This window comes from Diabrotica undecimpunctata, chromosome 5 (assembly GCF_040954645.1).
Source record: "Diabrotica undecimpunctata isolate CICGRU chromosome 5, icDiaUnde3, whole genome shotgun sequence".
Lineage (NCBI taxonomy): Eukaryota > Metazoa > Arthropoda > Insecta > Coleoptera > Chrysomelidae > Diabrotica > Diabrotica undecimpunctata.
In genome coordinates this window covers 134,963,362-134,982,426 of record NC_092807.1, presented here as the reverse complement: position 1 = coordinate 134,982,426, position 19,065 = coordinate 134,963,362, and the positions used below count along the sequence as shown (strand labels likewise).

The window sequence follows — 19,065 nt, the reverse complement described above, 5'->3', positions numbered from 1 at the left end:
GCTAATTTCCGAGATACCGTGTGTTTACCAAGTTTAAATGTGGATTTCAATTTTCTCAATAATTTTTGTATATTTTCACAATTTTTATTTAAAAATTTACATTTTTTTACACAATTTTACATTTTTTGGCATAGGCATTGCTAAGGGGCGCTAGTTACACTTGTTTTTCGGATGAACAATGGGTAAAATAATAAAAAAATATTAAGAAGCGTTAAATTCTACATAAAAAAGTTACTCCTGTTTGATTCATTTAATTCGATCAGTTATCCAGTTATTTGCTTCTAAAAAGTCCAATAAAAAATTAAAATAAAAATTAAATTAAATTAAAAAGTTAAAATAAAAAATGTTATTCTCTAAATGAGTAACAATATCAAATTAGGGGGGTATGTTCACGCCGCAGTTAAAATGAGTGTCATTCAAATAAACTGACGTTTAACAACTCTTCGAGTTCTACTATTTTAATTTTCCCGAAATTTAATTCTCTGAACAGCGACATTGTTGCCAGCTATACCAAGTATTGGAACTTACTATCGGTACAGTTCGCTCTCAATCGGCAGTATTCTTCAATGTAAGTTGAGATTAGTTATTAGTTGAAGCTTTGGTTGAAGTTTTAGAAATTCTAATTTTCGGATTGGATCATTAATTATAATTTTTTTATCCTGTTGTTGTTTATTTACCTTTGATGTTAAATTGCTGTTTTGATTTTGAGTGTTGCTATTTTTATAAACATTTTAAATAGTGTATTGTTTCCTAATATCGATTGACTGAATATTTTTTAACAATTCTAAATATTGAAAATAGATGTAAACACTAAAAGGTGTATTTATCTGACTATACATATTTTTAATTAATAACAAACGTTTACTGATTTTTCAAATTAAAATTTAATAATCAATCATATTTTTCTTCGTTCTTTTTTGTGTAGAAATTTATGAGAATAGTAAAAGCTAATGTAATATAAACAAAATTTTACTAATCTCTAATCAATAACAAATACCTTTTTATATGATGACCATGGTACTTCAACAAAAGAGGCTTTTTCATAATGTACCTAATGGTAAATTCTCAATAATAAATACAAAACGTTCATTCATTTGGAAATATTTTATTACTTATTGTATTTAGACAGCATTCAGACGAGAATTCAATTCTGTACCTGCTCAAAAATATTTATTTCAAACTGATAAAGAAATCTGAAATTGTTTGCAATACAAGTAAATAATCATCAAAAAGGGCATTATGCTAATTCTCAAGTAAATGAAGATTGAGTTACTATTTATTTATAAGAACAATATTTCGCAAGAAACCTAAGATATGTAAGCCACTTGAAAAACAGGGTCATTACAATAATAATTGTTTTCATATCGAATATAAACAGGAGTAATTTTTTCCTCAGAAAATTTCACATTTTCATCTAATTTCTAATTATTACTCAAGTAAATTTCAATATTACTTTTCACATCACATCATACAATCTATGTATGATGTAAAAACCATTATAATCATTTCCAGACATTTTGGGCCTTAAATCTTTCAACCACGATTATATGACGTCACGGTGCCAAGGATAAAAATGGTATAATTGTATTGTTAAGACACTCACGTTATACAATCATGATTAAAATCAAACGAGGCCAAAATGTTTACTGGGAGGGGCCGCTTTCCTAAATAAAACCACGTGATTCGTATTTCCATGGTTACTGCATAACCCTCAGACAAGGAAAGAGCTTGCATGCCTTGTCTAAGGCATAACCCATAGACAATTTTATTGGCATAACCACAAAACTCGTTTTTAATGTTTTGCAGATTTTTCTTATATTCGGCAAACGCGCATCTGTCATCATTTGATACATCACTACTGCCTTCAACTAAATGACATCTGAACTAATTTTCCCATCTATTAAGTGACAGCCGAACTAATTTCTTACTACCAAAATCCCCAGTTTGCATATTTCAATTGTAATTTTATCTTTAGGTACAGTTAACTTAAAAATTCCGAGAGTATGGATAATGAACATTCGCTTAAAATAAAACTAGATAGTTAATCATTTAACGTAGTTATTTTGTACCTAAGTTCAAAAATTATTAGACAATACCAAATTTTAGGCAGGTTACCAAGTAAATGACATGGATTCATTTAAGTACAATTTACTCCTTTCTTTGGACATTTTAATTAGATATCATTAAAATAGAAAGTTTAATGTTTACGTACATAATCATAAGCTGAAGATTTGTTCTTAAATAATGCAAATCTTAATGACTGAATGCAAATTTATGAAAATCACTAAATAGCCGATTAGTCGGTCTCGTGTCTGCCCCGCGTGCTGTTGCTTAGTTAAGCCGTGAATCATTTTATATTAAAACCTTTTTTAATTGCAGGTGGCAGCAAGAAATAATGGCAGTTATGTAGTAGATTGGAAAGATGCAGACTTGCCCGAGAATATTGGAAAGTATCGATATGAAGTCTTAGTACATGCCGGTAATACCTTGAACGAGAGCCGCGCGCAGAAGTTTATTGTGGATGGACCACCATTTGTATACACAAACTCGTCTTCTAAAATGTACACTTTTGCTGTAAGAATAAAATCATCAAAAGGTCTTAACTCGGAAATGTCGAATAGCCTGAGTTTAGAAAACCTTAATGTGCAAGCTCCTCAAAATATGACCGCCGTCATTGTGCCGACCGTTTTAGTCATTATTGCTTTATTAGCCGTTGTTACATTCCTTGTTGTAAGAAATAAGAAACTTCAGAGCAGCTTTACGCGCTTCACAAACTCTCATTATGATACCAGATCTGAAGCAGCCACATTTGACGACAATAATTTAGAAGAAGACGACAGTCCTCATATTAGGGGATTTGCTGATGACGAACCCTTAGTTCTAGCGTAATAAATTTTTCCAAAGAACTAATAATGTGAAAATATTAATAAGTCGCTTAAATGATTTCGTAAGAAAGTGTATATGATTTTTAACTGCGGCCATGGTCGCAGAAGTGCCGATTTAACAAAAAAAATCAAAAATATTTGCAAAATATCGGTTTCTCCCAATATTTTTCCATTTAGTGAACACGACAAATTTTGTGGTGGTGTGGCTTTGATACCCTGCTTATATTTAAAACTATTGAATTCGATTATTGCATTATTCACAGTCTTTTACTACCGCGTCATGTGTATTAAAGTTATGATGAAACAATAAACTGATGGGTGTGAATCTAGCGAAAAGGGTGCGTTCTAATGAAATTCAAAGTTAACCAAAAAGCTGATGTCATATCTTCAAATGCAACTTGTGATTCAACAAATGATAGCTTTGTCTACTATATTTTTCGACTATCTCCGGTCCTGAATCTTTTCTTTCTAGTTTACAATTTCCATGTTTGATATATCCTGTAGCAGTTGGTGTTTCCATCTTATTTTTGGTCTTCCTCTTAGTCTTTTTCTTTTCTCTCTCAATTCGTTCTATTTTATCATTTGCTTCTTTGAGTGAGTGCTTTACTAAACTCCATATTTTTTTTCGTTCAACTCTCTGATACAATCTAAGGTCTCTTTTGGCTCTCTGCGCAGGATCTCGCTCATATTATCGTTCCTTGACAGAATTACACACGTCATTTGTAACATATTCTCATTTTGTTTACCGCTTTTATTTGGTGTTCTCTTCGTAGCCTTGCTCTTTCCAAATACTTCTTTTTCTTCATGCTCATCTCTGCTTCTCTTTTTCCAATTCTCTTCACTCTTTTCATACTCTGTTCTTGTCCTTAACGGTTTCATATATGTTGTAGAAAATTTAATTTACTTTAATAAAATCTAATATTCTTTATAATAAAATCCCATTGTGCACCTTTTTTTGGGTATTAATTAACGTTCTTATCACTTGTAGGGTGCAAAAAGTCAAAATCAGAATCAATTTCTCGAAGACCGTAACCTTTATCCGTACGGTGGTTTAAAACTGCTAATGGATTCTCAGTTTAATTCATTATATCCTTATTTAAATATCTTAAGCTTTACTTCCAGTGTTCGGTTATCTAGGCACTAACTACACTTTGACACTTTTAAACACTATAAATAGATTTAATTGTGGAAATTTAAAACTCACTTTTTCTCAATTAACAGTTTGAAACAATGGAGCACAAATTTATCACATTTCGCTTGTCTCGGTGGGATAGTATCCAGATATATTTACCAATCCTATGACGATGTATGGACACAAAAATTCTTCCAAATTTTTAGAGAAAGAAACATTTATTTTGAAAAACTTACATTTAATTAGTACAGTAATACAGATTATTTGTTAATTCCCTTTGGCAACTGTTTTTTGAAATATGGCTAGGAACAGTTTTTGAAATAGATCGGCTGTATTTTTAAATCATTATACACAGTTATACTAGATTTGTTACGTCACTTGTTAATATTTAAACATTGTTAAACGTGTATTGACTCTGGGAAATGTATATGTTAAGGTACTAAAATCATTTATTCGACTTTTAAAAGATTTTTGTGATTTTATGTGTTGCTCAGTTACCAAAAATATATGTATTATGTAATTAATGACTTGTAAGAACTTGATAATTTTTTATGATCAATATATTACATGATATATTTTATTATTACAATACCATAAAACTATATCTAATTGGGTACTATGTTATGGAATGTTTTCTAAAAGAAACTAGACAAATTCAGTTACTGTTAAGATTGACATTATTATATAATTCAATCATTAATGTTAAACTGACAGTTTCCGGACTACACCAGGTCGAAGGCTACGTCGAACTTTGGACACCCTTTCTGTATACAGTCGAACTTTCCACACCCAATATGATAAATCGAAAGTTGTACCCATTATTGCACCCATTGGCTCTAGAGTGCAGTGTGCTTATTCCTTTCCTCATTTTTTCTGATGTTAAGGCCTAAATAGTCTTCGCTCGTTACTCATTTTTCTTATCAGAAAAATTCACCCAATTTCATTTTTCTACCCATTGTCTCTTATATATTTTCTTCTACCAGTGACTTTTTCCACTTTCATACTTTCTTTATGCCTATTTTTATTTTATTTCCCATTTTCTCCATGTCTTTTTTGGTCACATTGAGAATTTTTGTCTAAAAGATCTAAACGGCTTAAAATGTCTGTTTTTAATCACACAGTTTTGCTGGTTTTTTAGTTAAGATTGTAAATAATGTGTACAAGTTTATCGTTAATGCATAAATGTTGTGCACACCTACAACCGCTTCGAAACCATGAAAGTATTATTAATTTTTCGAAAATAAAATAAAGCTGTGTAGATGGCAAATACGCCCTCATATCCATTTGTCAGTCTTTTATTAGATCTTTTTAACACTGATTGTTACTTATATTTATTCTTTTTAACACCCTCTTTTGATTCGTTCCTGGACATAGACCTCACCTTGTGTTTTCCATGTTCGTCTTGAGCTGTGGTGCTAGCGTTTCGCCCTACTTTTTCTATACCGACGATCGTTTATGTGCTATTGGTCGCCATTATATTAGGTGAACTTTTAGTCACTCCCTCGTGCTATATGTCCTGGCTATTTCCATTTTGCGGTAGCTTCGATAAAATTTTTTACTTTTATTGTTGGTTTTAAATCTTCGTTTCTCATATGATCTCTTCAGCTTTCATTTCCTATTATCCTCTCAATTTGCTCTTTGAGTTGCTTTAAGTCTATCGAGATATTGGTTAATAAGTATCATGGCTTCATTCCATAACTCGTGACAGAAAGGATATATGTGTCAAAAACTTTTCGTTTTAAATGAATTGGGATTTTTGAATCCTTTATAATAAAGCTTACCTACTGCTATCCAGGTTATTCTTATTTTTCTTGTAATTTTTACAGTTTGATTTTGTTACACTGCTATGATATGCGCTTGTTCAGTTAACATTACCTTAGATTTTTCAATATTAATTTTTAGTCCTACTTTCTCTGACACTTGTTTTAATTATGTTGACATTTCTTGCAACTCCTTTACACAAGTACTAGAAGAATGCACAAAAGGGTGGCTAGAAAACTACAGTGTAACATTTTATCTAAATTTTTGACTTTATCGGTCGGTCAAGGTATTCTTACAAGTTACTTGTTTTAATGGTGCATCTCTGTATAACTTCAACAGCAAACTGTGTCTAGTTATTTAGTTAAATTTAGATAAGTTGTTAAGATGGTTTTTATTTGATTCTATTTAGTTAATAGCAGTACATATACAGAGCTGCGCTAGTAATATTTCCTATTATTAGTATTTTTACGGGATCTTGAGATAAGAAAATGTGATGTCTAGTTATTAGTTTATCTTTATAAGTTATATATCGATGGAAATGATGTAATGGAAACATGTCTGTGTATATAATATAGATTATTCATGATTATTAGAGACTGACTCTATTTAAGGTTTCCAGAAAGGTTGTAGACATTTTGTTGATATACGTATTCGCTGATCCTATAGTTATATAATGTAGCAAAATTAAAAATGTTTTTAACAAGTTTCTTTTATTTAATTATACAAAAATTTATTTTATAGCTCAGTCACATACTGGTATATTTTAGTATTATTCAAATATTTTATTATTTTACAACAATAAATGAAAAATATATCAATAATGTTTTCGGCCAAATAGTGCGTTAGGATTAACCAGAACTATAATATATTCAAGGCGGCAAAAAAAACGCGCCTAGACAATTAAAAGTAAACAAACTCTGATTCTCGTCACTGAGGCGAAGTATGTCTCCCCTCCTATTTTCTAATGGCTTTTTTACGACTCAATGAATATGTTGTTGCTCGTCCTTTTTGCCGTTTAAGATACTACAGATGAAAACAAAATCGTGATAAACAACCAAGTTACTGGTGTCTCTGTTACCTTTGTTAACAATAAAATGAAGAAACCTAAGACCTCAAACTACTTCTTTGACTGTATATATATATATATATATATATATATATATATATATATATATATATATATATATATACACTCCGCGTCATAGAAAACGGGCCACCCCAAGTATTTAAAATATTTTCGAAATTATTATTTATTGCTACAAAATTAAGCATTTATTTTTTTGTATATTGAATTAATATTATTTTATTTTTAATGTGTCTTGGGTTATTTAAGTTAAATGGGTTGTTGCGAAAGCAAACCGACCATGTAACTGGATTAAGGATATTCATAGAACCTATAAAACAAAACAATTTTGAAAAAAAATTGTTTACAACTTGATCAATTTTCGAGGAAGCGATTGTTTTGAGAAATGTATGATATTGTAAAGGGTTCTAATGAGTTTTAAACTCATCTCAGTATTACAGTAGCCGACTTAATGTGAAGTAGTCTTGACTTAATAACGATGGAGAATTTTCAAAAATCGGTTGAAATTGTAACGTTACTGGGAAGTGGATTAAGTCAAAGACAAGTTGCAAGACAATTGAATGTTAGTCGTTCGACTGTACAAAGGACCCAGCAACGATTTATTGTGACAGGATCTCACCAACGACGACCTGATACAGGTCCAAAAAGGAAAACAACCGCTAGGGAAGATCGCGTCGTCATTCCTGCTGCATTACGGAATCAGACCCAAACCGCTAGAATACTTCAAGGCCATTTACAGCAAACACAAGGACCAGCAATCAGCCTTTCTACTATTCGGCGAAGATAAGGGAGCAAGGTTTGACAGCTTGCAGTCCAGCAACAGGGCCCTTACTTTCCCCAGCGCACAAAAGACGAAGACTCGATTTTGCCTGTGAGCACATCAATTGGACAGCAGACGATTGGAAAAAAGTATTGTTTACGGATGAGTGTAGAATGTCTATTTATGGTAAAGATGGACGCAGTAAGGTGTACAGACGGGCTGGAGAACGTTTCGCTGGTTGCACTTGGCACCACGGGTTGCTTTTGGTGGTAGTTCAGTAATGTTTTGGGCAGGGATTTCTTTTGATGCGCATACGGATCTAGTCGTGATCGACAGAGGTGCGTTAACAGCAGTAAGGTACATAACGGAAATCTTACAACATCACGTGATGCCCTATGCTGGATTTATTGGCAACGAATTCCAGCTAATGCAGGATAATGCGAGACCACACACGGCAAGGATAGTAACGGAGTACCTTGACGAGGTTGGTATTCCAAAAATAGACTGGCCTGCTCAAAGCCCCGATTTCAATCCTATTGAGCATATATGGAGCCTGCTAAAAAGTCGCGTTAGGCGTCGCATACCTGCTCCAACAACACCTGTAGAGCTTCAGATGGCACTCATTGATGAATGGGCCACTTTTCCCCAAAGAGATATCCAAAAGGTTATAAATTCCATGCCAAATCGAATGAGGAGTGTCATCCAGCCTTGTTAGCCTTACTAATTACTTGCCGTAAAATGTTGCAGTGACTCTCTCCGTTTAAATTTTCGTCATAAATCATGAGAGCGACTATCTTATTATTTTTCACAGCGTAAAAAACATTGAACGAAAGGAATGCTTGAAATTTACTATCCCATGTGAGCCGAGGATTTTCGTCACTTTAGAAGTGACTGTTATGGTGGTTAAACATACCATTTTTTGTAAACTTTGATTCATCACACCAAATAATTTTTTTTTTGTAAAATCTTGATCTTGGCCTTTAATTAAAACCCATTCAAAAAATTCTACACGTCTTACATACTCCCTAGGATGTAAATGTTGAGCTAGTGTATACGAATAAAGGGTCCAATGATGTTTTTTTAAATTCTGTGAATTGTTCGAGTCGATAGCTGTAACAATAATTGCTCTCGTTACCATAAGGATTAATTTGGATTAGCTGCAAAATATTCCATGATATCTATTCGTAAGTCTTTAATATCGACGTGGGTTCTTTTACTTATAAACTGACCAAACAGGAAACAGTTGTTCAACAAACGTTTTACAGTTTTATGATTTTGTCGAGGCTTCTCAGGATGTATCTCAGCAAAAACACGGTAAGTTATGGATACTACTCTGTTACACTCACCGTAAATTATGATTAAATTTAAAAAATCATTTGTATATCCTAAATGAGCCATTATTATTTTGCCAAGAAAGATGCATATTATTATAACTGTCTCCCAATGGCATACAACAAGGTCACTATTAACCCGGCTATTAAATGTGTGTATAATAACCCAAGTGGGGTATTATTGACCCCAGTTAAAATTGATTGGAAAAACTCAACAAACATTTCAAACACGAATTTATTTTTTAAATATCTTATTTGACTATCTAAGTTTTCATAAATAACAGGAATTTTTACAACTGGATTAAATTTGACCGCGTATTAGATAAAATTTACAAAATAATAAAATTCCTACAAACAAAAAACACTAGATACATCAAAAATTCACAAACAATAGATAATTATTCAAAATAAGAGATTTTTCAAAAGGTTCAAATAAAAATATAAAAAAGCAGGACATTGGATATCCAAGCTTGAAAAAAGTTAGGAGTCCCGGAACTGGATACATTCGTCGCAAATGCGATGAAGGTGAAAAAAATATTCTTATAACTCTTTAGAAGTTTCTAGTTCCTTAAATTTTTCATTATCATCCTCGTATCCCTTTTCATGCTCTTTCGTTTTATATTGTTTCTACGCATACATCCGAATAGATAAGTATTTTGTATATTATAGCTTGAGTGCTGCCAGAACTTAGAAAATATTTTGGATCGCTCATCTGCTGATATTATCTCAAAACATTTTTTTTTACTTGTACATGGAGGCCCAACAGCTTTCTTGCTTACTTCACCACCACTTCCTCTGTATTTTTTATATTTCTCTCCAGATTCTTTTAATATGTTTGTTTCCTTTTGTCTGTTTATTTGTCTCTTTCTTTTTCTTCCCTTCTTTACATTAATATTTAAAAAAAATTAGTATGTTAAATAATGTTAAGTATTAAGTACTATGACTAGCTATTTCTGCAAGTAAAACATGTTATATGTATCATATAACTTAACAGATTTTACTAATATAATAAATATCACTAATAGCAAGTAAAACGCGTTATCCGCCATCACTTAAGAGATTTTACATGCAGTTTTAGAATCTTAACCTAAAAACTTACTTATTTTAAATCGGAACTTTTGATTGAACCTTCTTCGTCACTATAGTTTGGATCCGAATCTGAGCTCTTTTGCTGAAGAAACATCACTATTTTTCGACATGTTTAAGCATAAAACAAAATAAAACAGGCAACTTGTTAAGTACACTTATAGTGTGCTCACTGCAGTTCATAGATTTTACATACAAAAAACATAATATTTAACAGTTAACAGATTTTGACGATGTGAGGTAGTGACATCTATGAGTCAAATACCCAATTTTGAAAATTGAAATTACTTAACTACTTTTTCATGCAAAAACATTTAAATCTTGGGTAATGTTATTAAACATGTTTTACGACCGGACCCTTCAAATAATGAATCACATACAGCGTGTCCCATTTGAAAAAAAGGAATTAGGCGAATTGTCACGTTGTCTCGTCGTTTAATGAATACTTCAGTGCCTCATTCATGTAGATTTTGAAGAGTGTTGGAGATAGACTGCATCCTTGCCTTAATCTTTTATTTCACATAAAATTCTCGGAGAACTGGTTGTTATTTTGATTGAAATCATTGTAGAATCGTTGTATTACTTTCACAAGTGTAATATTAATAGATGAGCTTTCCAATACTTGTCATAGTCTACATAGACCTACGTCGATACAAGATCGTCCAACTTGAAATCCTGCTTGCTGTTCCAGCTCCTGTAGTTCTTATTTGTTTTCTACTAGAATTTTCATAGCTTTTATTTATGATCTTTCAGAGTGTTGGTAACTGAGATACAGCTGTAGTTCTTGCAGTCTGCCTTATCATCTTTTTATAGATAGTTGTAATGCATCACCAAGCGCCGGTGTTACATTTTTCAGAAGTTCAGCAGGGATTGCTTCTGATCCATAGGTTCTTTTATTTTTCATGGTTTTTATAAATTTGGTAGTTAGGTCGTCTCCGATATTAATTTTTGGTCCACGGATTTCGTATCGTCTGGGTGATTCTTGGAGATGAAAAATTAAAAGATATTTTTGCAGATTTAGATTTTCTGACATTTGACTGAGCGAGATATCATTTTCTTCTTCAAAGGCCTCTTGAATACGTCCATAAATCCATCCATTTAGAAAAAGTTGTTGAAACAGATATAATAAGACCGTTAAGAATGGCAGCTGCGTTTGAGATATGACCGAAAAGAGGAGTTTTGCTAAATATACTTTATTTCTTTGAGTTAATATATATAGTAAGTATGTCCTATTTATGTTTGTTTATGAATTTAAAATGGTTGTTTGATTGGTATAGTATATGAACTAAAATTGATCTACAATGTAAGTTTCCAATTTTATTTTCCATCTTGGATAGAATTAGCAATTATTAAAATTTTGTTTGTTACGTTTTTGGGAATAAGGTTTATAATTTGACCAATAAAAAAACGAATTAAACTATTATCTAAAAATTATTATCAAGTAAGTGTTATCAATTTTTATTACTGGTGTTAATAAAAAAAATAAACCTGTAATCTGTGTCCAACGCTTTGGCCCAAACAATATAAAAAATTTAAACAAAAATCTTGAGTTGGCTCTTAAAAACGATTACTAAATACGACAAGTTCCGAAACTAAATGACCACAGAAAGACAAGCATTAAATTACAATATTTAAGACTTAATCCAGTCATAACTTGTACAAAAATGTCTTTAAGTTGATTGTAGTTAGTTGGACCGTAGATGTTCGTAGGATATATCCATAAGGGTTGTTTATAATTAATATTTGAGTATGTAGCACCTGAAAAACGTTTAGCTTTCAGAATAAATTTTATAACAAAAAATCGAAGTTACAGACATCTGCATTCTCCAACCTTTTATTCTAAATATTTGATAAAGTACGTTTTTCTAGGAGAGAAATGCTTCAGAGTTAAATTGTTTTCAATCAAATTTCCTATTAACCCATTTATGCCCAGAATTATTTTTCTTTTTACATACAGTTTATTTTGATATAATATGTTGAGTTTGAATGATTCATATTATATGGAAAAAATATTTAAAAAATTATGACGTCATTAATAGTAGACAATATATATACATGGGTCGTTATTCACCCCTTAGACAAATGCGGGATGTATAAATATAAATGTTTTTGCTATATAAAAATATAAACAAATATGAAGTAAACATAACATAAACATTTATACAATAATGAATCCAAAAGTAAACAAAATAACAGATAAATTATTTGTGATTTGTGTTGACATGCTTTAACTGTCTTATTTTTACACAGTTGAGAACGACGTCTCGGTTGTCCACATATTATAAGGTCCTGTCCACTGGATTTTAGACTTTCTGGTATAATAGAGGAACGTGATGGCCCAGGAAAACGTGGTAGCTGACCATATTTTTGTAACAGTGACAGTACCACCATTCTTCAAAAATATTAGTTATCATGTTTGTAACCATATTGTCGAGCAAGAACCCACGCATTACTCATACAAACATCAAACATGTAGAACAAAATGGGTACATACCATTTCTTTCCTTTAAGTCCAATACGATATGCAGCGATATGTTCGTCTAATATATCAACACCTCCCATGAATGTATTATATTTTTTAATATTATGGAAACATTCACTTAATAAAACTAAGTGAGGAAAAAAAAGGTAGAATACCTATGTTTATAGTCTTTTATTAACAACTATTTACAATATATTCTCAGAATGTAGACCACTGTCGGTTTACTTAATCTAAATAAGTTTGTATAATTACAAAAATTAAAATGGTCGATTCTGCCTCAAACATTACATTCTCGCACATATTTATAAACATTTAAACTTTTTGATTTCATTAAATCTTCTCATACCGGATCCATGTCTCTAACCGACAATAAAAAAACAATATTTAGGTTATATTTTTGATTTCACGATAACCTACAGCATAATAAACGCAATTAACTTCTTATTCGGTACTTTAAATTAATATTTTACATTTTATCTGTCAGATAAGTTTATTCATGTCAGTTGATCGTTCAGATTTCTTTCCTAGGTGGCACTAGGTGTTTAAATCTAAACTAACAAAAAGCTTTAAAATATTTTGTTTATTAAATCTTATCTTAAAATTACAGTAACCAATACTTTTGTCAGTTTTGCGAAAAAATTAATCGTATTATTAATTGTATTAATATGTAATTAATATTATTACTAATATTAATTAAACGTATCGTTTCAACAACAAAATATGATTGAAATGTCAGATGTTGGTAGTTCAGATTTCTTTCCTAGATGGCGTAGTTACCCTACCGGACAAACAGTGTGACTTGTCGTCCTAGCATTTTATATAGACAGATACATAAACACACAAAAACACCACCCCCAGAATTTTCAATTCAAAACATGGCTATTTACCTTCAAGATCGAGGCCGAATAAGTCATCTGTCAAATTGGTAAAACAAAACGCCAATTAACCCTTTCGTTCACGAATTAAATTTTTTTTAGCCAAAGATCTGAAATTTACAACATAGCGAGAATGATTTTTTTGCGAATTTTTGATATTAGTAGTCTTACATTTTCAGAATCCACTGTTTGGGCATTACAAGATGTCCTCATTTGAGGACATCGTCAGCCAATAGAGTCAAAATATTAGATTTTTTTTAAATCCTGACAAAAAACAAAAACCAAAGTATTTTATTTAATAAGTAATGTATGGTATCTTACAAAACAATTTTTTTCTTTACTTATACAGAGATGAACATTGCATTTGTCGCATGTCATTCGTGATTTGCCCTTACCACCAGGCAATTTACATCTGGATGCATTAGATTTATCTACAAATAGATGACCAATATAACCTTTTTCAAAACTTTTTCCTTTTTGTAAGTTTGTAAATCGCCAGCAAATTTAATAATTGGTAGAATAAATATTTTTTCTATGGAATGAACTGAAATTAACACTAAAAAGGCTGACGTTACTGATAGTTTTTATATCTAAACAGAGATGACTTGATAACAATTATTTGATACTTTATGTTTTAATATAGGTTTTAGCAACATTTTTGGCCTTAACTAAAAGGTTCTAGCATCTTTATAATTATATATTTATTGTTCAATAAAATGTGCCAAACAGCATACCAATTTTGTTTATTATAGCTATATAGAATATATATGTACATATATGTTTTAATGTTTAATTGTCTCAATAAAAGAGATGACGGTATACGGTTACCTTCGTCTTGGAGACCTCTCATAAAGAAAATACCATCCGCTCCACCCGTCAATCAAAATCCTACTGTCAGAAATATTCGCGCCAATCCCCGCGCCAACCTCCACCCAAACCGCGTCACCATCGACGGTATAAATGGCCCGTCCTCTATTCCCAGCAGCAGTAATGCATTGACTAGTGGGAGTGGGACTAGTGATCAGTGTAGTAGTGTGGGGACTCGGGAGACTGAGACCTCGGAAGCCCTGAAGAAGACATCAAAGAGGATGTCGAAAGCTCGGCACAATCATAATTGACGCGATTCAATCGGGAAGACTGTTGAGTTTAATCTTAATTCCTGTAAGTATAAGTAAACAGTAATGGCATGTCTCGCGAAACAGAAAACCAAAAATGGTATATCGATGGAAGGCAACCGTATATACGTATTTCTGACTATTGGTCGTCTTCAGTACGGTGCAGCCAAGTTAGAAAATGGAGCATGTTAACTTGGGAAAGGATCACTACAGGAGCAATGCGACCAATTTGTGGCATTAGAGTTAGAAGACCCTGATGGTTTCCAGGGCAACAACTAACAATAACCACGGAGGAAGCTACGGCTACCTGGGGAAAGGAATGCCAAACGTTGAAGCGTTTAAAACAAATGGAAAAGGATAATGCGAGTGAATAATAAAAGTTTTAAATTTGTTTTAAACGTTTCAACGTTTGGCATTCCTTTCCCCAGGTAGCTGTAGCTTCTTCCGTGGTTGGTTTTAGTTGTTGCCCTGGAAACCATCAGGGTCTTATAACTCTAATGCCACAAATTGGTTGCATTGCTCCTGTAGTGATCCTTTCCCAAGTTAATATGCTCCTTTTCTAACTTGGCTGCATCGTACTGAAGACGACCAATAGTCAGAAATACGTATATACGGTTGCCTTCCATCGATATACCATTTTTGGTTTTCTGTTTTGCGAGACATATATGTATATATATATATATATATATATATATATATATATATATATATATATATATATATATATATATATATATATATATATATATATATATATATATATCGCACCTCCGCTAAAAAGAGTGTCAACTCAAAAATCGCCATTATTAAGATGACCATGCTATAAGTATTAAAATAAGTCGTACTTTCTTCCATAAAAGCGTCACTCTTATATTTGAACTATTTACCGCGAGATGGCGATGTGACACTTTTGTTTTTTACAGATTAGCTCAGCATGCATTCCGTGAGCATGTGTCCTCCGATCTTCTTAATATCATCAGCCCATCTCATTTGTGGTCTTCCTCTGCTTCTCTTTTCTAACCATGGCCTCCACTGTTGTATTTCATGGTTCCATCTCTTATCCTTCAATCGGGCATTGTGTCCTGCGAAGCTCCATTTTAATTTGGCAGCATGTTCTCCTGCGTCTTTTACCTTCGTTTTGCTTCTAATCCATTTGTTTGTTTTTTTGTCTATAAGTCTCACCCCGAGTGTCTACGTCTGTGAACCATACGTGAGTATAGGGAGGATACATTGATACGTAAATTCTGGTTTTCAAATACTGTTCTATTTTAGTGCTTTTCAAGATCCAACTCAGTTTTCCAAATCCTGCCCACGCTAACCTTTTTCTTCTGGCAATTTCGGCAGATTGATTTTCTTTGTTAATTTTCATTATCTGTCCCAGGTAGATGTATTCGCTTACTGTTTCTAAATTTATGTCGTTCAATGTTATTTGTGGAATGTTCGGTGTATTTGTCATTATTTTTGTTTTTTCAAAGTTCATCTTAAGACCTACTTTTTCCGAAGCTTGAAATAGTTGCGTCATCATGGTCTGTAGTTCTTTGAAACTTGTAGCGAATATTACAATGTCATCAGCGTATCTTAAATGACTCAGTTTTCTTCCATTAATATTTACTCCCTTATCTACCCAGTTAATGTCTTTGAACACGTCTTCAAGTCCAAGTGTGAATAGCTTTGGTGAGATAACATCTCCCTGGCGAACTCCTCTGTTGATTGGTATAGCTTTGGTTTTCACATCCATTTGTATTTTCATTGTAGCTTTCTTGTAAATATTGTGTATGAGCATTCTGTATCGGGAGTCTATCCTGCAGTTGTTCATAGCTCTCTCTATTGCTCAAAATTCTATGGAGTCGAATGACTTTTCATAATCAACAAAGCCAATATATAAATTTAAGTGATATTCATTGGCTTTCTCTATTAGAGTTCTGACTGTAAGAAGATGAGCCGCTGTACTGTAACCTTTTCGGAATCCTGCCTGCTCTACCGGTTGATAGCTATCGAGCTTCGACGTTAACCTGTTAGTTATTACTCTCATAAACAGTTTGTACATTTGGGACAGCAGGGAGATTGGCCTATAGTTCTTGAGATCTCCCCTGTCTCCCTTTTTGAAGAGAAGTATTGTCAAACTTTCATTCCAATCATCTGGGACTTGTCCTCTGTGAAGACATTCGTTGAAAAGTTTTTTCAATTCTTCGAGAATAATTTCATTCCCCTCCTTCAACATTTCTACAAGTATTCCATCTGGACCCGGAGCCTTATTGTTCTTTAGTTGTGCTAGAGCTTGTTTTATTTCGAAGAATTCTATGTTAATCCAGAATAATCCAGCAACTTGAAATTGTGTAATTACCTTACCTGGATTACTTACCATCCACTTCATTCCCTACTGTAGGTTTTTTTTAAAGGACCAAAAAAACCAATATCCAGTGGCTGTAGTTTATGGCTTGAATGAGGCGGTAGAGATAAAAGATCAATGTGATTCTCTCGGCAATATTTTATAGCTTGCAGGTCACGATGAGAGCTGTGATTGTCGAGAATTAAAAGAACTTTGTTTTCAGCACTGGGTTTGGCAAACTTATTAAAATGGATTAACCACTTATTTAAATGGATTAAAAAAGATCCGTGTTGATAAATCCAGATTCAGAAATTAATTTCAGAGTTTCACATGATGCGTTAAAAACAGCTCTTCCTTCGTTCTTTTTCTGGGGAATATGAGTGCTGGAGGAATATAGTAACCTGTGAAGTTCATGCAACATACAGCCGTTACAAGTTGTCCACGTTCTGCACTAGCTACCTTCCCTACAAGTTTCTTTCCCTTGCTCGCTAATGTCTTGGGTAACTTATTAGACACGGTTGATTCATCCATGTTATATATTGAACTTGGAGAGTATTGCCTTAGTTCATACAGATTTTTAAGGTTATCGTAAAATCTTGTTACTTAATTTTTATTAAAACCCATAATTCGGGCCATCGAACATTTTTCTGGCTGTCGAAGCGCAATTTTGTTCCGCTGACAACATCCTCTTACCCATGACTCACCAGCCATTTGTAGTTTTCTATTAAAACGGCGAGAAAAATTATTAGATTCAGCAAATTTATACGCTGCTATTTGAAATTTTTTTTTGTAATTCCCTATAACATCTGATCTAATTCTCGTATCTGTTGTGCTAATTCGGCTTCTAGGTCGCTTGAAATATCGCTTTGAAATCGTCCCAATGATTTTGGTACATTTCCACACTTTAATCTTTTTCTTAATGTGGCCTGATTTATTCCCATATCATTCTCTACACTTCTTTTACTACCTCCTGCTTCTAATTTTTGCTGTATTTCTCGTAAGTTTTCTTCAGTAAAAATTAACTTTCTATCGGTTTTTCGCTTGTACCGACTCATTATGAATTTAAAATCTGAAAATAAAAAGAAAACTTAAAACAAATAAAAAATTGTTTAAGAGTACCCAACTGTGTATAAGAGTTCGCATTGCGTAATCTTATACATCGGTAACTCTTAGCGTACTCTTATACATATATGCATTTTGTGATTTTAAAGCGTTTATTACGAAAACAAATAGATTTACGGCCCATTTTTTTAAAGCAATCACTATTTCATATAAATGCAGTCTAAAATTATTTTATACAAAACTGATGGTTTGCTTACCTCTCAATTGACTAAATTGTGAACACACAAAATTATCAATCTGAATGGCAACTATTTGCTGCGACCATATTGACAAAATTAGGACGATAATGCAGATTTCTGTTTATGACCGTGCAGTAGGAATGGATTTAGAATGCCTTCAAGTAAAAATTACTTTAATAGATGGCTATATACATATATATTAAAAATAATAGGTGCGTACTCTTATACACATGCGTGCTCTTATACACACTTACCCTTAGCGCACTGACTGTAGGAGCATAGTATAAAAAAGAAACTTTGTGGTTAAACTGTGGTAGGAGTCATAGAAGTGCGTAATTTATATTGAAAGCACTTTAAAGTGTTTTGTTACGGAACGATTAGACAGAACGTGGAGTGGCGTTCTTCATCGGCGAAGAGAAATAGAAAAAAAAACAAAATATAAAGACGGGAATCAACACAACGTGGAATACCGAATTTCTCCTCAATATTTATGTTTTACGTCGGTAAATCGAACCGCTTCAAAAGAATCTAAAGCGAATGCACCGTATGTCTCACCCTTCGGACGCGGGTAGGAGAGATACGGTCAGTGGTAATTTTACTATGGAGTACCTAATCTAACGAAGTTGTGTTGAGATTTTTATTATTGTATAAATTCCCCAACTTAATAAATTTTTTACCGCCAACACTGATGGCGTACAATTGTCTTTTTACTCGATGCGTACAACAGACTTAACCCTCGACACTCACCATTAGAGGTGGAATGGTCCGTGGACTACATTTTGGGGTAGGTCGACTGCATTTAACAAAAAGCAAATTAGTAAATATTTACTAGTTTTACAGTAACGTGGGATGCCGACCGTTGTCTCTTTTCTGATCGTTAATATCGATTTTCTGTTTCTCTTTGCCGACGTAAACCAGCGAAGA

General features: G+C 32.7%; 1 protein-coding gene across 1 annotated transcript in view; it reads left to right on the top strand.

Moving 5' to 3' along the window:
* The window catches only part of LOC140441825 (sortilin-related receptor-like), a 148,299-nt gene extending 141,817 nt beyond the window's left edge, over positions 1–6,482 (top strand). The window contains exon 18 of the mRNA XM_072532762.1: positions 2,380–6,482. Within this exon, the coding sequence (XP_072388863.1) occupies positions 2,380–2,889 (510 nt within the window). The 3' untranslated portion in view covers positions 2,890–6,482. The remainder of the gene's footprint in view (positions 1–2,379) is intronic.
* The last annotated feature ends 12,583 nt before the right edge of the window (positions 6,483–19,065 follow it).